General features: G+C 35.5%; 1 protein-coding gene across 1 annotated transcript in view; it reads left to right on the top strand.

The window, feature by feature from the left end:
- The window catches only part of LOC123655396, a 68,640-nt gene extending 54,028 nt beyond the window's left edge, over positions 1–14,612 (top strand). The window contains exons 4-10 of the mRNA XM_045591210.1: positions 2,752–2,861; positions 4,101–8,059; positions 8,138–8,348; positions 9,077–9,161; positions 9,944–10,312; positions 11,906–12,158; positions 14,018–14,612. Of these exons, the coding sequence (XP_045447166.1) occupies positions 2,752–2,861; positions 4,101–8,059; positions 8,138–8,348; positions 9,077–9,161; positions 9,944–10,312; positions 11,906–12,158; positions 14,018–14,249 (5,219 nt within the window). The 3' untranslated portion in view covers positions 14,250–14,612. The remainder of the gene's footprint in view (positions 1–2,751; positions 2,862–4,100; positions 8,060–8,137; positions 8,349–9,076; positions 9,162–9,943; positions 10,313–11,905; positions 12,159–14,017) is intronic.
- The last annotated feature ends 302 nt before the right edge of the window (positions 14,613–14,914 follow it).

The following is a 14,914-nucleotide window of genomic DNA, read 5'->3' as shown; positions in this document are numbered from 1 at the left end:
AATAAAGTTACTTAAATATGAGTTTAGTATGTTACTGTAGCAATTTAATTTGTATCTTAAATAGCTTTCATGTTTTAAGCTGAATTTTCTATATGTCGTCGTGGGTTACATATTTGTTGTTTTATTAAAAGTGTTGTATAACGAGTTTATTATCAATACTTATAAAATATATTCCATGCTATGATATATAAGACTTCATATAATACTCATGAAACATAAATAAAAGCTAATACAGTAAGGAATTCTTTACTTGGAATATCCAGCGAGAGTTACAATAATGAAATTGCGAAAAGACAAAGCCTTCCCCTATTCTACGACATAAATAAACTATTACTTGTTTTATAAAACTTGTAGGCTAACTATTCATTCAACTCAAGAGAGCAAGTTTTTATTGCTTTTTATGTAAGAAAATATTGCTTCAAGTACCCTACTCGGTAGGTACCTTTCTCTGACTTTTTTCTTTATATATTACACAATATTATGTCAATGGTTATAAAGCTAGCACGTTATGAATAAATGTGCGTTTTAAAAACACACGTAATCGCATGAAAAGATCCCTTTGTTATCTAATTACAATATTGAGTACTCAGTACCGCCATTGACCCAAATTGCCGCTGATGTATTCATTTATTATGTTTGTAATAAATAACAGCTCATAAAACACATTTGAATATATCAGCCAAGTTGTGATGACGTTCAGGAGGCGTTTAAGAATACGTTAAGAAGCTCCGGAAAATGTTTACGTAATCTTTATTTAATTAAACGCCCGAAATGTGTAAACTGAGGTTAGGGCATTGCAAAAAATATTCTGCTCGAATCTATACCAGGTCAGGAGTAGGGTCAGCAACGTGCTTGCGGCACTTCTGGCTTTGCAGGCGGCTATAGGCTACGGTAAACGCTCACCATCAGGTGAGCCGCACGCTTGTTTGCGGAGCCGTAGATGTTTAAAAAAATGTTACTTATCAGTTGATTTCTTTAAAAAAAAATACATTAAAATGTATCTACACTTTTAAGACTAGTACATGATTTTTAAATGCTATTAAAAACAATATTAATGTATGGCAAGCGTGTGTCCAATGACGTAATACGCTCAAAGTTCTAAAATCGTTAATCGTAAACGGCGATCTGTTTATAAAATATATAAAAGTATGTTAAAGAACGTTACGTAAAGTATCGTTAAATCGCTGCTGAGTTATGATAAGAGTCGGACCCGAGAAAGACCGAAGAGATTACCGTTCGGAGTGGACAAATCGGGAAGTATACGCGGGCGAGCCGCAGGATTGCGTAATTACCGTAAAGGAAGTGGGCCGTTTAGGCAAACAAAAACGTCGGCGACTCGATCAGCGGCGGAACAAAGGGCGTAATTTGAAACAATCGGCCGTGGTGCAGGGGCGGCGCGCACCCCGCCGACTATTGATCTGACTCGCGCCACCCGCCACCCTGGCGTTGGCGCCTCGCCGGCCACCCCGCCCGACTCCGCATACAACTCGTATTTTAATTGCAAATCTGCCAGATAATGCGCAAATAGATAACGCCATTATACCCAGCTCGCTTATTATTTAGCGCTATCGAATTACGACTCTTTTAAATTTTCTTATTGATTGTGCTGTAAAAGTGCTCTTTGTGTGTGATTGTATCATGTTTTACTGTTTTGATTTGTTAAATACAGTTTCGGAATACTATGGAATGTAAAAAGAATGATTTATGGATCTTTTGTCATTGTTATATACTAAAATGTGATATTATTAATTGACAAAAAATGTAATAAAATTATGTCATTAAAACAACACAGATTTACATATGACTTTAATTACGTAACATAAATTATATTATTATACTCAAAGTAACTTTAAATGTCTTCACATTTACCCCAAAAATAAAATTAACAAATTTGATAGAACTTGTTAGAAAGTTACATTCATAAAACAATCGTTTTTCTTGCTTCATAGGCTTTTTGCCGATTAGAACCGCAACGCTATTTGATTGAAAGGGGAAAATTGTTACGTCATAATGGCGAATTTTCACTGCGGCTGCGGTATTACACGCCCTCTGAGGTCTTCATGAAGCTCTTAATTAGTCGATACTGTTATTTTATAATAACCATTTCGTTATAATTGAGTTTTATATAAATTAAGTCTATCATTAATAAACGTTTCATTCTAATTTAAAATTTAATTTGTTATTGTTTTTCGATTTGACCTTTCATCTCGATTCTTTGTTTTATAGATGCTTAATTCGTACTGGGGTTTCAGTAAGATACGAAACAAAGAAATTTCGCATCAGGATGCCAAAAATAAATTAACATAACAATTTAAAGTACCATTAAGTTAAACCGAAACTGTTATTATATTCCGTGCAATTTACTCGAGCACAATGTAAGAGATATTATCTCCTTTATGTATATTAAAGCAGCGTTTACTGAAATACGTCATTTAATAAGGACTGTCGTCAAGTCTTGCATTGTTTGAAGATGCTAGGACGTCTAGAGAGCAGTGTAAAGTCATGCGGTCGCTCGCCTCTCGACCTTTCTCTGATCGCCAATAGTCTCTGTGAATAGATTAGACGCTGTGAAAGTATTTTTTATCTATTTTTTTTCTTTCGTCGACTAAAGTAAACTTTATTTTGATGTCTTCATTACATAGCTCTTTTGTACTTTAAGTATAATCTATTTTTAGATAACATTTGATTTTTATGGTACAGTAAATTTAACTAAGTATAATTTTTTTAAAGACGTCGCTCCTCACGTTTCAGGTGCTGTGCCAGAAACTAAGAAGAAAATGAAGAAACGTTCTGGATACATGCCCACAATGAGCGTGTCAAAAATGATGGTACAAAGGGATAGACCCCTCAATGAGTTCAAGGTATGTGCTCGTTACGTATTCATAGCTGTGATAAGAGTTGAACTCTCGCCAAGAATTTAACTTGCAACCACTTTTATTACCTATATCGGCAGCGAAACCGTATTTCCATAATAATTCAGTGATTTCTGTTATTATACTTGTATGAGGTTAAACTTTATTTTTATACTGTTATCCGAGTTTTTATATTGTGTTGTTAAATATTAGGAGTCCATATATTCATCACGCGTCATTTAATTGCAACTCAGTGTGGGACGTCCTCCGGCTTGTTGGACCGACGATCTACGTAAGATTGCCGGTGTAGGCTGGATGAGGATTGCGGAAAACCGGGATGTCTGGTGCGAACTTGAGGAGGCCTATGTCCAGCAGTGGACTGCAATAGGCTGAACTGATACTGATAAATATTAAATAAGAATCAAATGCATTGAATAAACCCTATTTTGTTATTTCATATTCTGTTGTATACTAGCTGTGCCGCGGCATTTCACCCGCGTTAATTTGAAGAAAAATGACCTATTGCCTTCCTCGGTAAATGAGCTATCTTACACAAAAAGAATTTTTCAATTCGAATAAGTACTTCAAGAGAATAGCGCGAACAAACAAACAAACACACTTTTTAGCTATATAATATCACTATAGATGTATAGATTTGCTTGCAAAATTTGGCGTATTTAATAGAAAATGTTTGTTTTTGAATATCATATGTCATCTATCATATATTCGCTTAAACCGAAAATAAAAATATCATCATATCAAAAATTTCGATCTAGCGGGTACTTCGTTCCATAGCTTAATTGGCTAGAGCGCCGCCACGGTCAGTCGGAGACGCAGGTTCGATCCCCGCTGGAGCGGTCAATTTTTGATTTGATATTCAAAAATGTTTAGAATTCCTAATGTGTGGGTAACACAAAAATAAAATCGTACATAGAAAATGTTTGGTTATTTTATATCTATCTACTATCTAAGCGGGAGGTACCCGCGCGCGGTAAACACGTTTTTCCCGCGTAAATCCTGATTTCGTAGAAATTTCAAAATAACGAGTAGCCTATATGTTGCTCCACAATCTCCTCTATCTTCTAGTGAAAGATATATATATATATATATATATATATATATATATATATATATATATATATATATATATATATATCTTTCACTATATAGATATATATATATATATATATATATATATATAATATTATGAAGTTATATTATACTAAAATTTTTTCCTTTCTATTTCAGCCCGACGTTGATCAAAAGCGAACTGCATCTCCGGGTGCTATGAATCGTTCTAATATGCAACATTGTATGCCATATTCACAACAAAACATGTCAAATGTAGTACAAGAAGATGTTAAACAAGAAACTCTTGTACAAAGAAGCTCGCACTACCTCACAGTTAGTAGTGGTTGGATCACTCAAAATCCCGAGAACATTGAGCCAGGACAAAAACATAGTCCACAAATATCGGGCCCTTTAAATAATCCTCTCAATATGGGTCTTCCAGTTCTTGGCACAAACGGACAAGTCATAGGTGTCAATACAGGATACAATAAACATTCTACGAACGTAAAAAATACATTGAATTTAACACCACATAATATAGAGCCGGAACATAAGGAAGAAGAAAATGAGCTACAGGCTAATAAACAGACCTCTAAGGAAGAAGAATCGCAGATTTTCTGCGGCTTAAACCAACCACTCACACCAGAGGTTATGCAAAAGATAAACGAGCAACAGCAAATATTTATTCAAAGAAATCAAAAACAGATTGAAGTCATGAAGGGATACAAAACACAGATATCAGAAAATATAAACCAGAACAAACAAGCACATATTCAAAGCCAATATGTTCCTCAAGGTCAATTAGTAATACAAAACGGAACTGTTGTTAAGACTAATTCTGCGAAAACACCTCCCTGGCAAGTGAAAAGAAACGATTCTAATCCTCCAAATTCTATGCCATGTCCTAGTCCAAAGTTGCAAAAGGCTGAAAACGTAGATTACGATGAAACAAATATAAGTGCAATAGAAGAATCTTCATCTTCTAATTCGTTTTCAAATAACGAGCAAATATTAAACCCAAGCATGTGCTCTCGTGTACCGCCTTTGCCACAACACTATAATATGATGGGACAACAATGGCCTGGCATTGAACTTAACAAAAAAAGAGTAAAGAATAATAACAAAACATCCAAAAAGAAATCTATTCCAAATGATAAAGCTATATTTGGAAATAATAATGGCTTAAGACAAATGCAAGATTTGAAAGGAAAATCCTGTGACGATAATACGAGGAATGCTGTGCCGTCATTCATGGATGATCCAAACGGTTACTTAGCTCAGCAAACAGTTTTACTGAATAACACTATATCGAGACAGGTTGGAATAAACAGCCGATATGATGTCAATCAATTTGAAAATTCTGCCAGTATATTTAATGCACCAAAGCAAAGTGACAACAATTGTAAACCTAGTAAATCTGGAGAGCCTATGAATTCTTTTAGAACTAATATTGTACCCAATTCGTCACCTTCACCTAATAATACTCCAGATAGTAGCTTAGTTCCAGAAAAGACAGCTGACAATAATGTTCCACCTTGCTGCAAGGGTTGCAATGTGTCATACAAAGGAACATGTTCAGATACACCAGAAACGAGAACTAAGTTTATGAAACAACATCACGCCAATGTTTATGGGATAGATTTAGAGAGCGCTGTAGCTACATCTAGTCCCAAGCACGGATTCGATGATAATCCTGTAACATCTTCGACATACATAGAACGAAATCTCATGATGAATGATAACTGTGGGCCAATTCAAGCTGGCATTGTAAGTACCAGTAATGTGTCTCCAAACGACACGTTACAACCTCCAGAGCTTTCGCCTACTTTATCTACCAGTTCTCGGAATACGGATACACCACACAGCAGTGGCAGTAACTCCCAACTGCAAAATAATTGTACATTCCCCGTCCCGAGCCCAGCTTATTCCAATCCGAGCTCGAGTAGGGATAACTTTAACAGCAATCCTTCAACACCTAGTAGTAATCACACATATCCATACAATTCGCCCGGCCCGTCAAATAATCAGGCAATATCTGGTAATCAAGTAATGCATTTCATATCAAATCATAATGTTAACAAAAATCTGATGGAAGTGGATAACATATCAATGGTGGGTGTTAAACCGGGATTGAGGAATCAACACGAATTATATAGATTAGAATCTAAAAAGAGAATAGAAAATACAATGCCTGGATATTGTCCTCCGCCACATTTAGGAGGGGGTCCTGCGCATTCTCTTATACAAGCCTGCTATATACAAACCTTTGTGACTACAATGGCGAGTGGATTTTCTGTTACACGAGATACAGTGACGTCTGTTCTCGCTGGAAAAGCTAATACTGCAACTACGTCTATTAATGCCTCACAAGCAAATTTTGTTAGACCTCCTCCTCCGCCGAGTGTAAATTTAGCCACGACTTACGCCATACCAAACAATCAACCCGATCCATTTATAAATTCGGTCAATTTACCTACAAGCTATCCGTTACACATAGCCGGTACAACAGCTCAAAATATGATAACAAAGTCTCCTCTTGAAATGGTTCAGAATGTCATCAGCAGTTTACCATCAAAACCAGAAACGAGCAACTCGCAAACGACATCGATAGTTCAAAGGAGGTCCTGTTCAAATACACCAGGACAAATCCTTATTTCGTCGACTGGGCAAATAATTGTATCAAGCAATCAAATGCCGCCACCGCCTCCTAAGAATACTACGTCATTATCTCCAGTAGGATCAAATGCTGTAACAAATGTAACCACGTCAGTGACTCAGGTGGTCCCTGCCGTCGGTGGAGTGCCACCAATTGTTAATCAACCTACCGTAGTCGTAAATACTTTACCAACGCCTTTCGTCATTCAGCCACCTATTATGACAGTGGAAGGTCAAGTTGTCCAGCAAAATACTGTTCTACCACAACTAGTGACTAGTGGCTTAGTATCTGGACAGCAAAGCACTGATACATCACGACAAATTGAAGTCAAAAATGGACAGGGCTTCGTACAAGGCGTAGCAATGCTTTCACCGGAAAGTCTTAAGAAAAGGAGTAAGAAAAAGAAAAATCAGACTCCCAATATTACTAACGTGTTGCAAATTACTGCACCCCAACAGAATCCCAATAGTCTAATGGTACATCACTCTTCTCCGCAACATAATTCTAGTCCCCAATTTTCACCTCGCGGTTTCCAACTGTCGCCTACAAACAACATATCACCTACACCGATGTTACAGGCACTCACAATCGTGCCCGGTAAATCCGGTACGCCTGCACATATTGTAATGAACGGACAAGGAAACACAAACAACTTTGGATCACAACAAATTATAGCTAATACGTCACCATCACAACAAATTAATTTACTGCAGCCCGTGAATCTAATAAATAATGCAAGCAATGTTATGTCGAACTTTCCAGCCTTCCAACAATTTATTTTACCGAATCTCGGTGGAATGGTCATGACAGCGGATGGAACGGCTATAATTCAGGATAACTCTACAGGAATGCCAATGCAGCTACAACTGCAGACTGTCAACGGCCAAAACGTCTTGACACCTGTACAAAATCCTGGACTTTTTACGGCAGGAACTAATAGTGGCGTAGTTATCAGAGCTCAAAACCAACAGGGTAAGATAATACAATCTCAACACAGTCCAGGTGCTCAGTTTCTTTCTCCTAACAATCAAGTAATGGTCAACAGTCCAAACTTCAACGGTCAATTAAGTCCATTACTTGCAAACCTAAGTCCCACGAACGTCACATTCAATACGAGCCCACAAATGAGATCTGGTAACGTTCAGACTCAAGAATTTATTCAGACCAACCAACTAGGTCAGACGCTAATGGTACCATTATCCCCTAAACAAGTTCCCATATCCGCGACGAGTAATAGAACAAACTCCACTTTCGTTCAAAATACGACAATAGTTCAACAACAAACGACCTTAGTATCGAACTCTCATAACACACAGATGTCGTCAATAAATCTACCGGGGGGTAACTCGAGATTGAGCATAGATCCAAACGTTTTGCTCAGTCAAAAGTCTATTACTAATCAGAAGAGGTTCAATCAGACGATCGGAGAGAGCAACGTATTAGAGCTTAAGGATGATAAGAATTCTGGAACGTTCGATCATTCAGCGAAGGAGGACATAAAGATCGATGGTCCTGAAGGATACGCGAGGTTGATGCAAGAACTGGGGGGGTCGGGCGGTGTAAGACACTCTGTTTCAACTCAAACTCTGGGCCAGAGGGGGGGCAAGTCCCCTAACACCGCGGGAGGGTCCCCTCCCGATACAACTACTCACAGTCCACTGGGTGCCTTAGATGCAGCCCCTAGTCCTCGTCTATACGCTTCGGCCTCACATTCTAATTACGCTGACACGACAACTAAATCGCCAGAACCTGCGGACATACATTCCTCGGTAAGTTACATAATTATAATAATAACATATTGCACATACCAAGGTTGGGTGGTAGAAAATGCATTAGCGTTAAGCCCGCCTTTTGTACACACTTTTATTAGTAGTTGTATTTATTGTACAATAAAGAATTTAAATAAAGATTAATAAAAATAAAATATCAGAAATAAAGACTAGTCCGTTAGCGCAGTTTGTAGTGACCCTGGTTTCTGCTCTGGAGTTGTGGGTTCGATTCCCGCCGAGCCTGTAGGTTTAAAAAAAAAAAAACACAGGCGGCCGTTACCTATAAAACAAACATTAAGTTGCTTACCGTAGAAACGAGACAGACGACCACGCGTATATGTTAAAGATATATATTTACTTATAATTTTAAATAATATAATGTATAGTTGTGGGTGTCGTAAGAAGCGACTAAGGGATAGCACAGTTCCACTACCACCTTGGAACTTAAAAAGCCGACCGGTGGCGGGATAACCACCCAACTGCTGGCTTTGAAATACACAGGCCGAAGATGGGCAGCAGCGTCTTCGAATAGTAAAATAACAATAAGAATAACACATTGTCTTTGTTTTAAAAATAAAGCTGTTTCGAAATAATTGTTTTATTTCAAATGAGTCGCTTACCATCAAGTGGGCCGTAAAAAAAAGAAAAAAAAGTCAGACGTAGGGAAAACAGTTTTGGGCAGTTGGTAGTTAGATTTATTGCTATATAAAAATTTACTATTTTTACAGGCGATGGTGCAGTGTGTGTCAAGTAGCGAGCAAGACATGGCGGAGTCACACGATCGAATATGGCCCCAAGACTCCGATTCACAAAGTTAGTTTATTTATATACTAGCTGTGCCCGGGGCTTCGTCCGCGTGGAATTTAAGAAAAAAATTATTGTTCAGTTCGCAGAGTTATAAAATAAAAGTAGCCTAAGTTACTCTTTACTACATCAGCTATCTGCCAGTAAAAGTCCCGTCAAAATCGGTCCAACTATTTTAGAGATTAGCCGGAACAAACAGACAGACAGACAAAAATTGTTAAAAATGTTATTTTGGTATATGTACTAAGTTACTCTTTACTACATTAGCTATCTGCCAGTAAAAGTCCCGTCAAAATCGGTCCAACTATTTTAGAGATTAGCCGGAACAAACAGACAGACAGACAAAAATTGTTAAAAATGTTATTTTGGTATATGTACCGTGTATACATCCATATGCATTTAGTAAAAAGCGTTTATTTTAATGTTACAAACAGACACTCCAGTTTTATTTATTTATATAGATATTTTGTCTCAAAATTTTCATTATCTACTTTATATTTACTTTTTAAAGCGGAAGAATTTGTTTCTGTGTTTGTTTGGTAATGCTCATTTGAAATCAGGATTTGGTGAGCTGTTTTCATTGTTATTTGCGTGTGAGAAAAACTATTTTATCGAAGTAGGTTTCTGACTTAATTTTAGGGATATATTTATAGGATACAGAAATAAATTTTATTTATGTAACTAACTAGTTAAATTACAAGCTATAGTACTTTCGTCTAAGTCGTCTCAAATTCGTATCAATACCAGAACCCGTTACATATTAACGTAAGACATATCTTTGTACTTTTCAGATATGATGGCAAATATACAAATGATGCGTCTTAATCGTGCTCACAATCCTGTGGAATCAAGTGAAATGCAATACAATCAAAATATGAATTCATCCAACAATAGCCAACACGTACTACCCATGACGTCAACTCTTTACGATCGGCCACAGACCTATAAAAGAAAAAATGACTTTGGCGATGGTTCAACTTACAGAAATGACAAAATAATGAGAACTAATTATGGAATGGTTCATGGTTTGCCAAAAGATTATGAAACTATGTCGATTAATCAAGATAAACAGCAAGGAAGACGATTTTCTCCGTCAGGGAGTAATTCTGACAATTCCAACGTTCAGAAAGTGTTTGATAGACATTTAGGTTCTGGTGATGGTAAGTGAAATTTTTGTTGTTTAACTTTATCTGCGCTTTAACTCTTTGCTGCTTATCCAACTGCAAATAAATGTGGGAACGCTATTCATTGGCTTACCTGATATTTTGTATTTTATACACATCCACGAATTACTATTCCACATTTGTCCGATTGAAGTAGTTCTTTGTACAATTTTCTTAAAATTTTATACGAAAAAAATGTTTGGTTACCTGTGGATACATTTCAGCTCATATATAAAATATCTATATAAAATCTATTAAAAAGCACTCGACTTACTCTCGTTCCCTTAGTCCATTCTAAATTTGCTTAAATATACTAATACTATGTACAGACCCATCTCACGCTTTAGTCACAGCTAACAAAATTCAAAATTTTATTTAATGTTGTGTCTTGTATTGGTTATCGATTGTCGTACGTGCGATCACACAAAATTAAAATTTCATGCGTGACCCGTTGTTCTTTGTGAGCGACAAACGTGAGATCGCGACGCGAAAATATCAAATCTCTATGCCTATAATATATCCAAAATAGCCGCGTAAATTCGTCTACGACAAAAGCTAAATAGTACGCGACTAATTTACATACGAGCACATACTATTATTATTGTAAAAGTGTTTGTCAATTCTAAGAGGGTAGATACACAATATTCATGTTAAAATGTCGCTTTTTTCTCTTCGCTTACAAGTGACAACGGGTCAAGTCACTATCACCAAGACGGTCGTACTGATGTGTATTGTGCTATATATTTCAGCTTCAACATAATGCGATATATTTGTCATTGGTTTTCTTTTGGTTGGGTTAATACAAGATACAGCTGTTTATAAAGGGTGTACTGGAAACTAATCAGAACTATGTGCGGCGTCCGAACGCTATCACAGTGGCTTTCTGTCGCTTTCCATTGCACCGTTCTCGAAGTAACAAAAATTGGCTCACACATTGGGACTCCATTACTAACGCATCATTGTAAAGCCATCATTCTATCTGTTCATTGTTGTAAGTAAAGCACATTTTCATATTACTGTAACCCTCTGCTGGCTCAGGGAATAAATACTTTCACATGTGTATAAGTCACGTTTATATTTTCCTTCAGACGAATTTTAAATAATGATATATTATTTTATTTGTTAAAGTATTTTTTCCTTTGCCATACTTGTCTAAGACTGCAACCGATGATTTGTGATAACGCTCTTTTTTAAATTACTGTCCTAATTCACACTTACTGCAAATTAAGCTTATAATAAAATGTTATTGCTCATAGCTTATGCAATATTTTTAAGATGTAATAATTTTGTATAAGGATTTTTACTTAAGATCAAAACAGTTTTAAATTATTTTAGCCAATTTTTTTTTATCGATTAATTATTTTTATAAGAATATTGTATAAAATTAACACATATTTATAGTTTGAAAAAATGTAAAGGTGTCGGATTGGTGAAGGCTAGATTTAACATATTATGATTTTTTAGAAGACGTCAAAAAATATCTGTTACAATCAATATTGTTAAAATGAGCAAAAATTGTAACAGTAAATTGGCATCTTCTAATAAATTTAACAAATTGGACGGGAAGCTAAAAGATAATTCGATCGGTAGATTCGAAGAGCGAAGACGAGTCGGACGACAAGTCGAGCGATAAATCCATTCGGAAGTTTGATATTGGTGAACTAGTTTGGGGACCGGTTAAGGGCTATTCGTCTTGGCCGGGGAAGTTAGAATCGAAGGTTTCGGAAACGAAGTGGAGAGTCAGATGGTTTGGGGACCGGAGCCCTAGTGAGGTGGAACATTCGAAATTGCTCACCCTCAGTGAAGGACTCGAAGCTCACCACGCTGCCCGAACGCGACACAGGAAGTGAGTGACAAATATCGCGACAGGCGACTGAGAGACGATCAATTGTTACCGACGATGATTATAAGTTGCAATTAATCAGCAATCACGATTAAAACGTCAATATGCGGTCGTTGATTTTCGTGTTTGATCATTTTTAACACGCGTAAGGACAAAATATGTAACTGTTTTTAGTGAAATTGACAATTGCAATTGATTGTCTCAATATTGTCGTTGAATCGTTGAGATGTGTGGACTAACTGCATTTGATTTTTAAATTCTTAATAGTTGGTTGTACAAAGTTGTGATTTTAACGTAATTAAGTTAAATTAATTCTTAACTTACCTAGTAGTAGTCGTTCAAAGCTATTATAAGAAGTTATATCAATATTTTTGTTAAAATCATCTGATCATTGTGATTGTATAATTTTATAAAAGTTGGATGCATTAGTCTGCTTATTTTTCTATGAACTATTTGGAGATTACGCTTTTTATATTTTGTAAGATGTAGAAGGATTCTTAAAGTATGTTTGCATTCGTTAAAAAAAAACGTAGTCTCCAGGGTTTTAATATTGAGTGATCATTCTAGAATTAATAAGAACAATGTTAAATTGACCCAACCGAAAGTGAATAATTAAAAGTCTATTCTGATGATTATTTATTAGTGTTGTTATACCTAAAATACACTTTAAAAAAATACGCAGATGCTTTTTAGCAAATTATACAGGCGTAATAAATTGTAATAGTGAATTAAGTCTACTGCTTTTTTTACTTGACATGTGTGATGCGAAAAGAACACTTAAGGGATGCCTCGTACGTATGTTCTTTGACACTTTTACTCGTACTACTTACTACATGATTGCTATCGAGTAGTAGTTTTAAAGATTTTTTTGTTTCATGCGAGGATGAGAATTAACTATATAATAATATTTTAAAATTACATTGTTACGACATGTATTGTAACACAAGTTTGAATTTTAAATAAAAATGAGTAAATTCACTATTAAAATTTATTATACTAAACATGATAGCGCTAATATTTAAATTGGACGTCTAACGACGACGCTAATCAGTACACTGTATCTGAGCAAAGTAACATAGCGATTGAGGAATTATGAAAATGGTAAATGTAAAAACGTGATCATATTATAGTTCGCGTCATGTAAAAAGAACGCTAGCCTTGAAGCTGCGCAGAAGCGATTTATCGGTCTATTTGGTGGTACGGTGTAGGGGGACGGGAGTGTTTATCACTGTCGCATGCTTGCCGGTGTGCTATTGGTTGACAGCGGTTGACAGTTCGACGTCGACTCAAATTATTATCGCGCACAAAAGTTTTAAATTACAAAATTCTCCATTTACTATTTATTTCACTAAAAAACAATTATCAGTTTATCATTTTAAACACATAAAAACTATTAAGATACGAATATCGAGAGTACAGATAATTATTATTTTTGAATACGACATTTCAATAACTAAAAAATTTGTTATTGCTTTTGTTTAAAAAAAAATTGTGATTTTGTAAAGTGATAATTATTATACTTATTTAGTCCGAATTATTCGCACTTGTATTTCTAGTATTTTTTAATGTACCTACCAATAACCATTATACGAAGCCGCGAGTGAAAGCCTAATTAAAAAATAAAACAGTAGTACTTGTGCGCGAGTATACCCATGCGCAAACGCACCCCCTCCAGTTTCTTTCAGCGTTCTTTTTACATGACGCAAACTATACGTATCGATTGTTAAGTTAATTTTACAAATCTTGAGACGTTTTGACAATCGCTATGTCATTTTGTTACGTTTAATTATTTCAATTTTGGACTAACACATTATTCAAATTTGGAAATAATAAATATTAATATTTTTTTTTTTTTTTGTAAACAGGAGCAGAAAATTAAACTCGCATCTAGAGAATGCGATACAAGAAGCGATGGCTGAATTAGATAAAAAGACAGAACAAAAGGTACAATCAGGGATCAGTCAAGACGATATAAACTCAGACGTCATCACAGAAACGCCAAAACGAAGTAAGACGCATCACAAGCTTAAGAGCAAACATAAGAAGAACCCGGCAAAGGTTGACGGTAATCGTTTGAGGAGCTCTCGATGACTGGCGCCGTTTAGAATCTGAAGAATGTTCTAGAAAAGCCCATTATAGAATATCGATGTTTTGTATGTGTAATGTCGGACATTTCGATGTTTTATGCTATATTGTGTGATGAGTATATCTTTCAACATATATAATACAGTAAGAAGTTTTAAATTACATAAATTAACAATTCGTACAATTAAATAAGGTTATCGTATTCGTGTTATGTATTGAAGGAATTTAAGCGTTTAAGAATTTTTTCCTTCAATATATGAACGATTGCTTTTATTAAACAATAGATTTTTCTTATTAATAAATAGGAACATATTTATCTAGCATATACACAGCCTAAATCTAAATGTCAGTAGTAGAATTTTATTCCCCGTAAAAAAAATCGTCATGTCACTTCGAAGGTGCCACAGTCCAGGAGTTACGAGTATTTAATGTAAATATTTAATATTTCAGTGTTTTAAAAAAGGTTAAATTGATAGAAATTTTTAGCAGCTAGTTTTAGACGTGATCGAATCACTTATATACATATTAAGTTAAGTAAATCCCTGTGTTGAACGTCAGTCATCTGTTATATTATAAGGAAATCTATAAGCATATGATAAAAATAAAATTATTATTTTAATAAACGTTTCTTTCACATAGTGATGGGGCGGCTTCTCAATATGTAAAAATAT

Source organism: Melitaea cinxia, chromosome 7 (assembly GCF_905220565.1).
Source record: "Melitaea cinxia chromosome 7, ilMelCinx1.1, whole genome shotgun sequence".
Taxonomy (NCBI): domain Eukaryota; kingdom Metazoa; phylum Arthropoda; class Insecta; order Lepidoptera; family Nymphalidae; genus Melitaea; species Melitaea cinxia.
The sequence above is the reverse complement of the archived record's forward strand: the minus strand, read 5'-3'. Positions and strand labels throughout refer to the sequence as shown.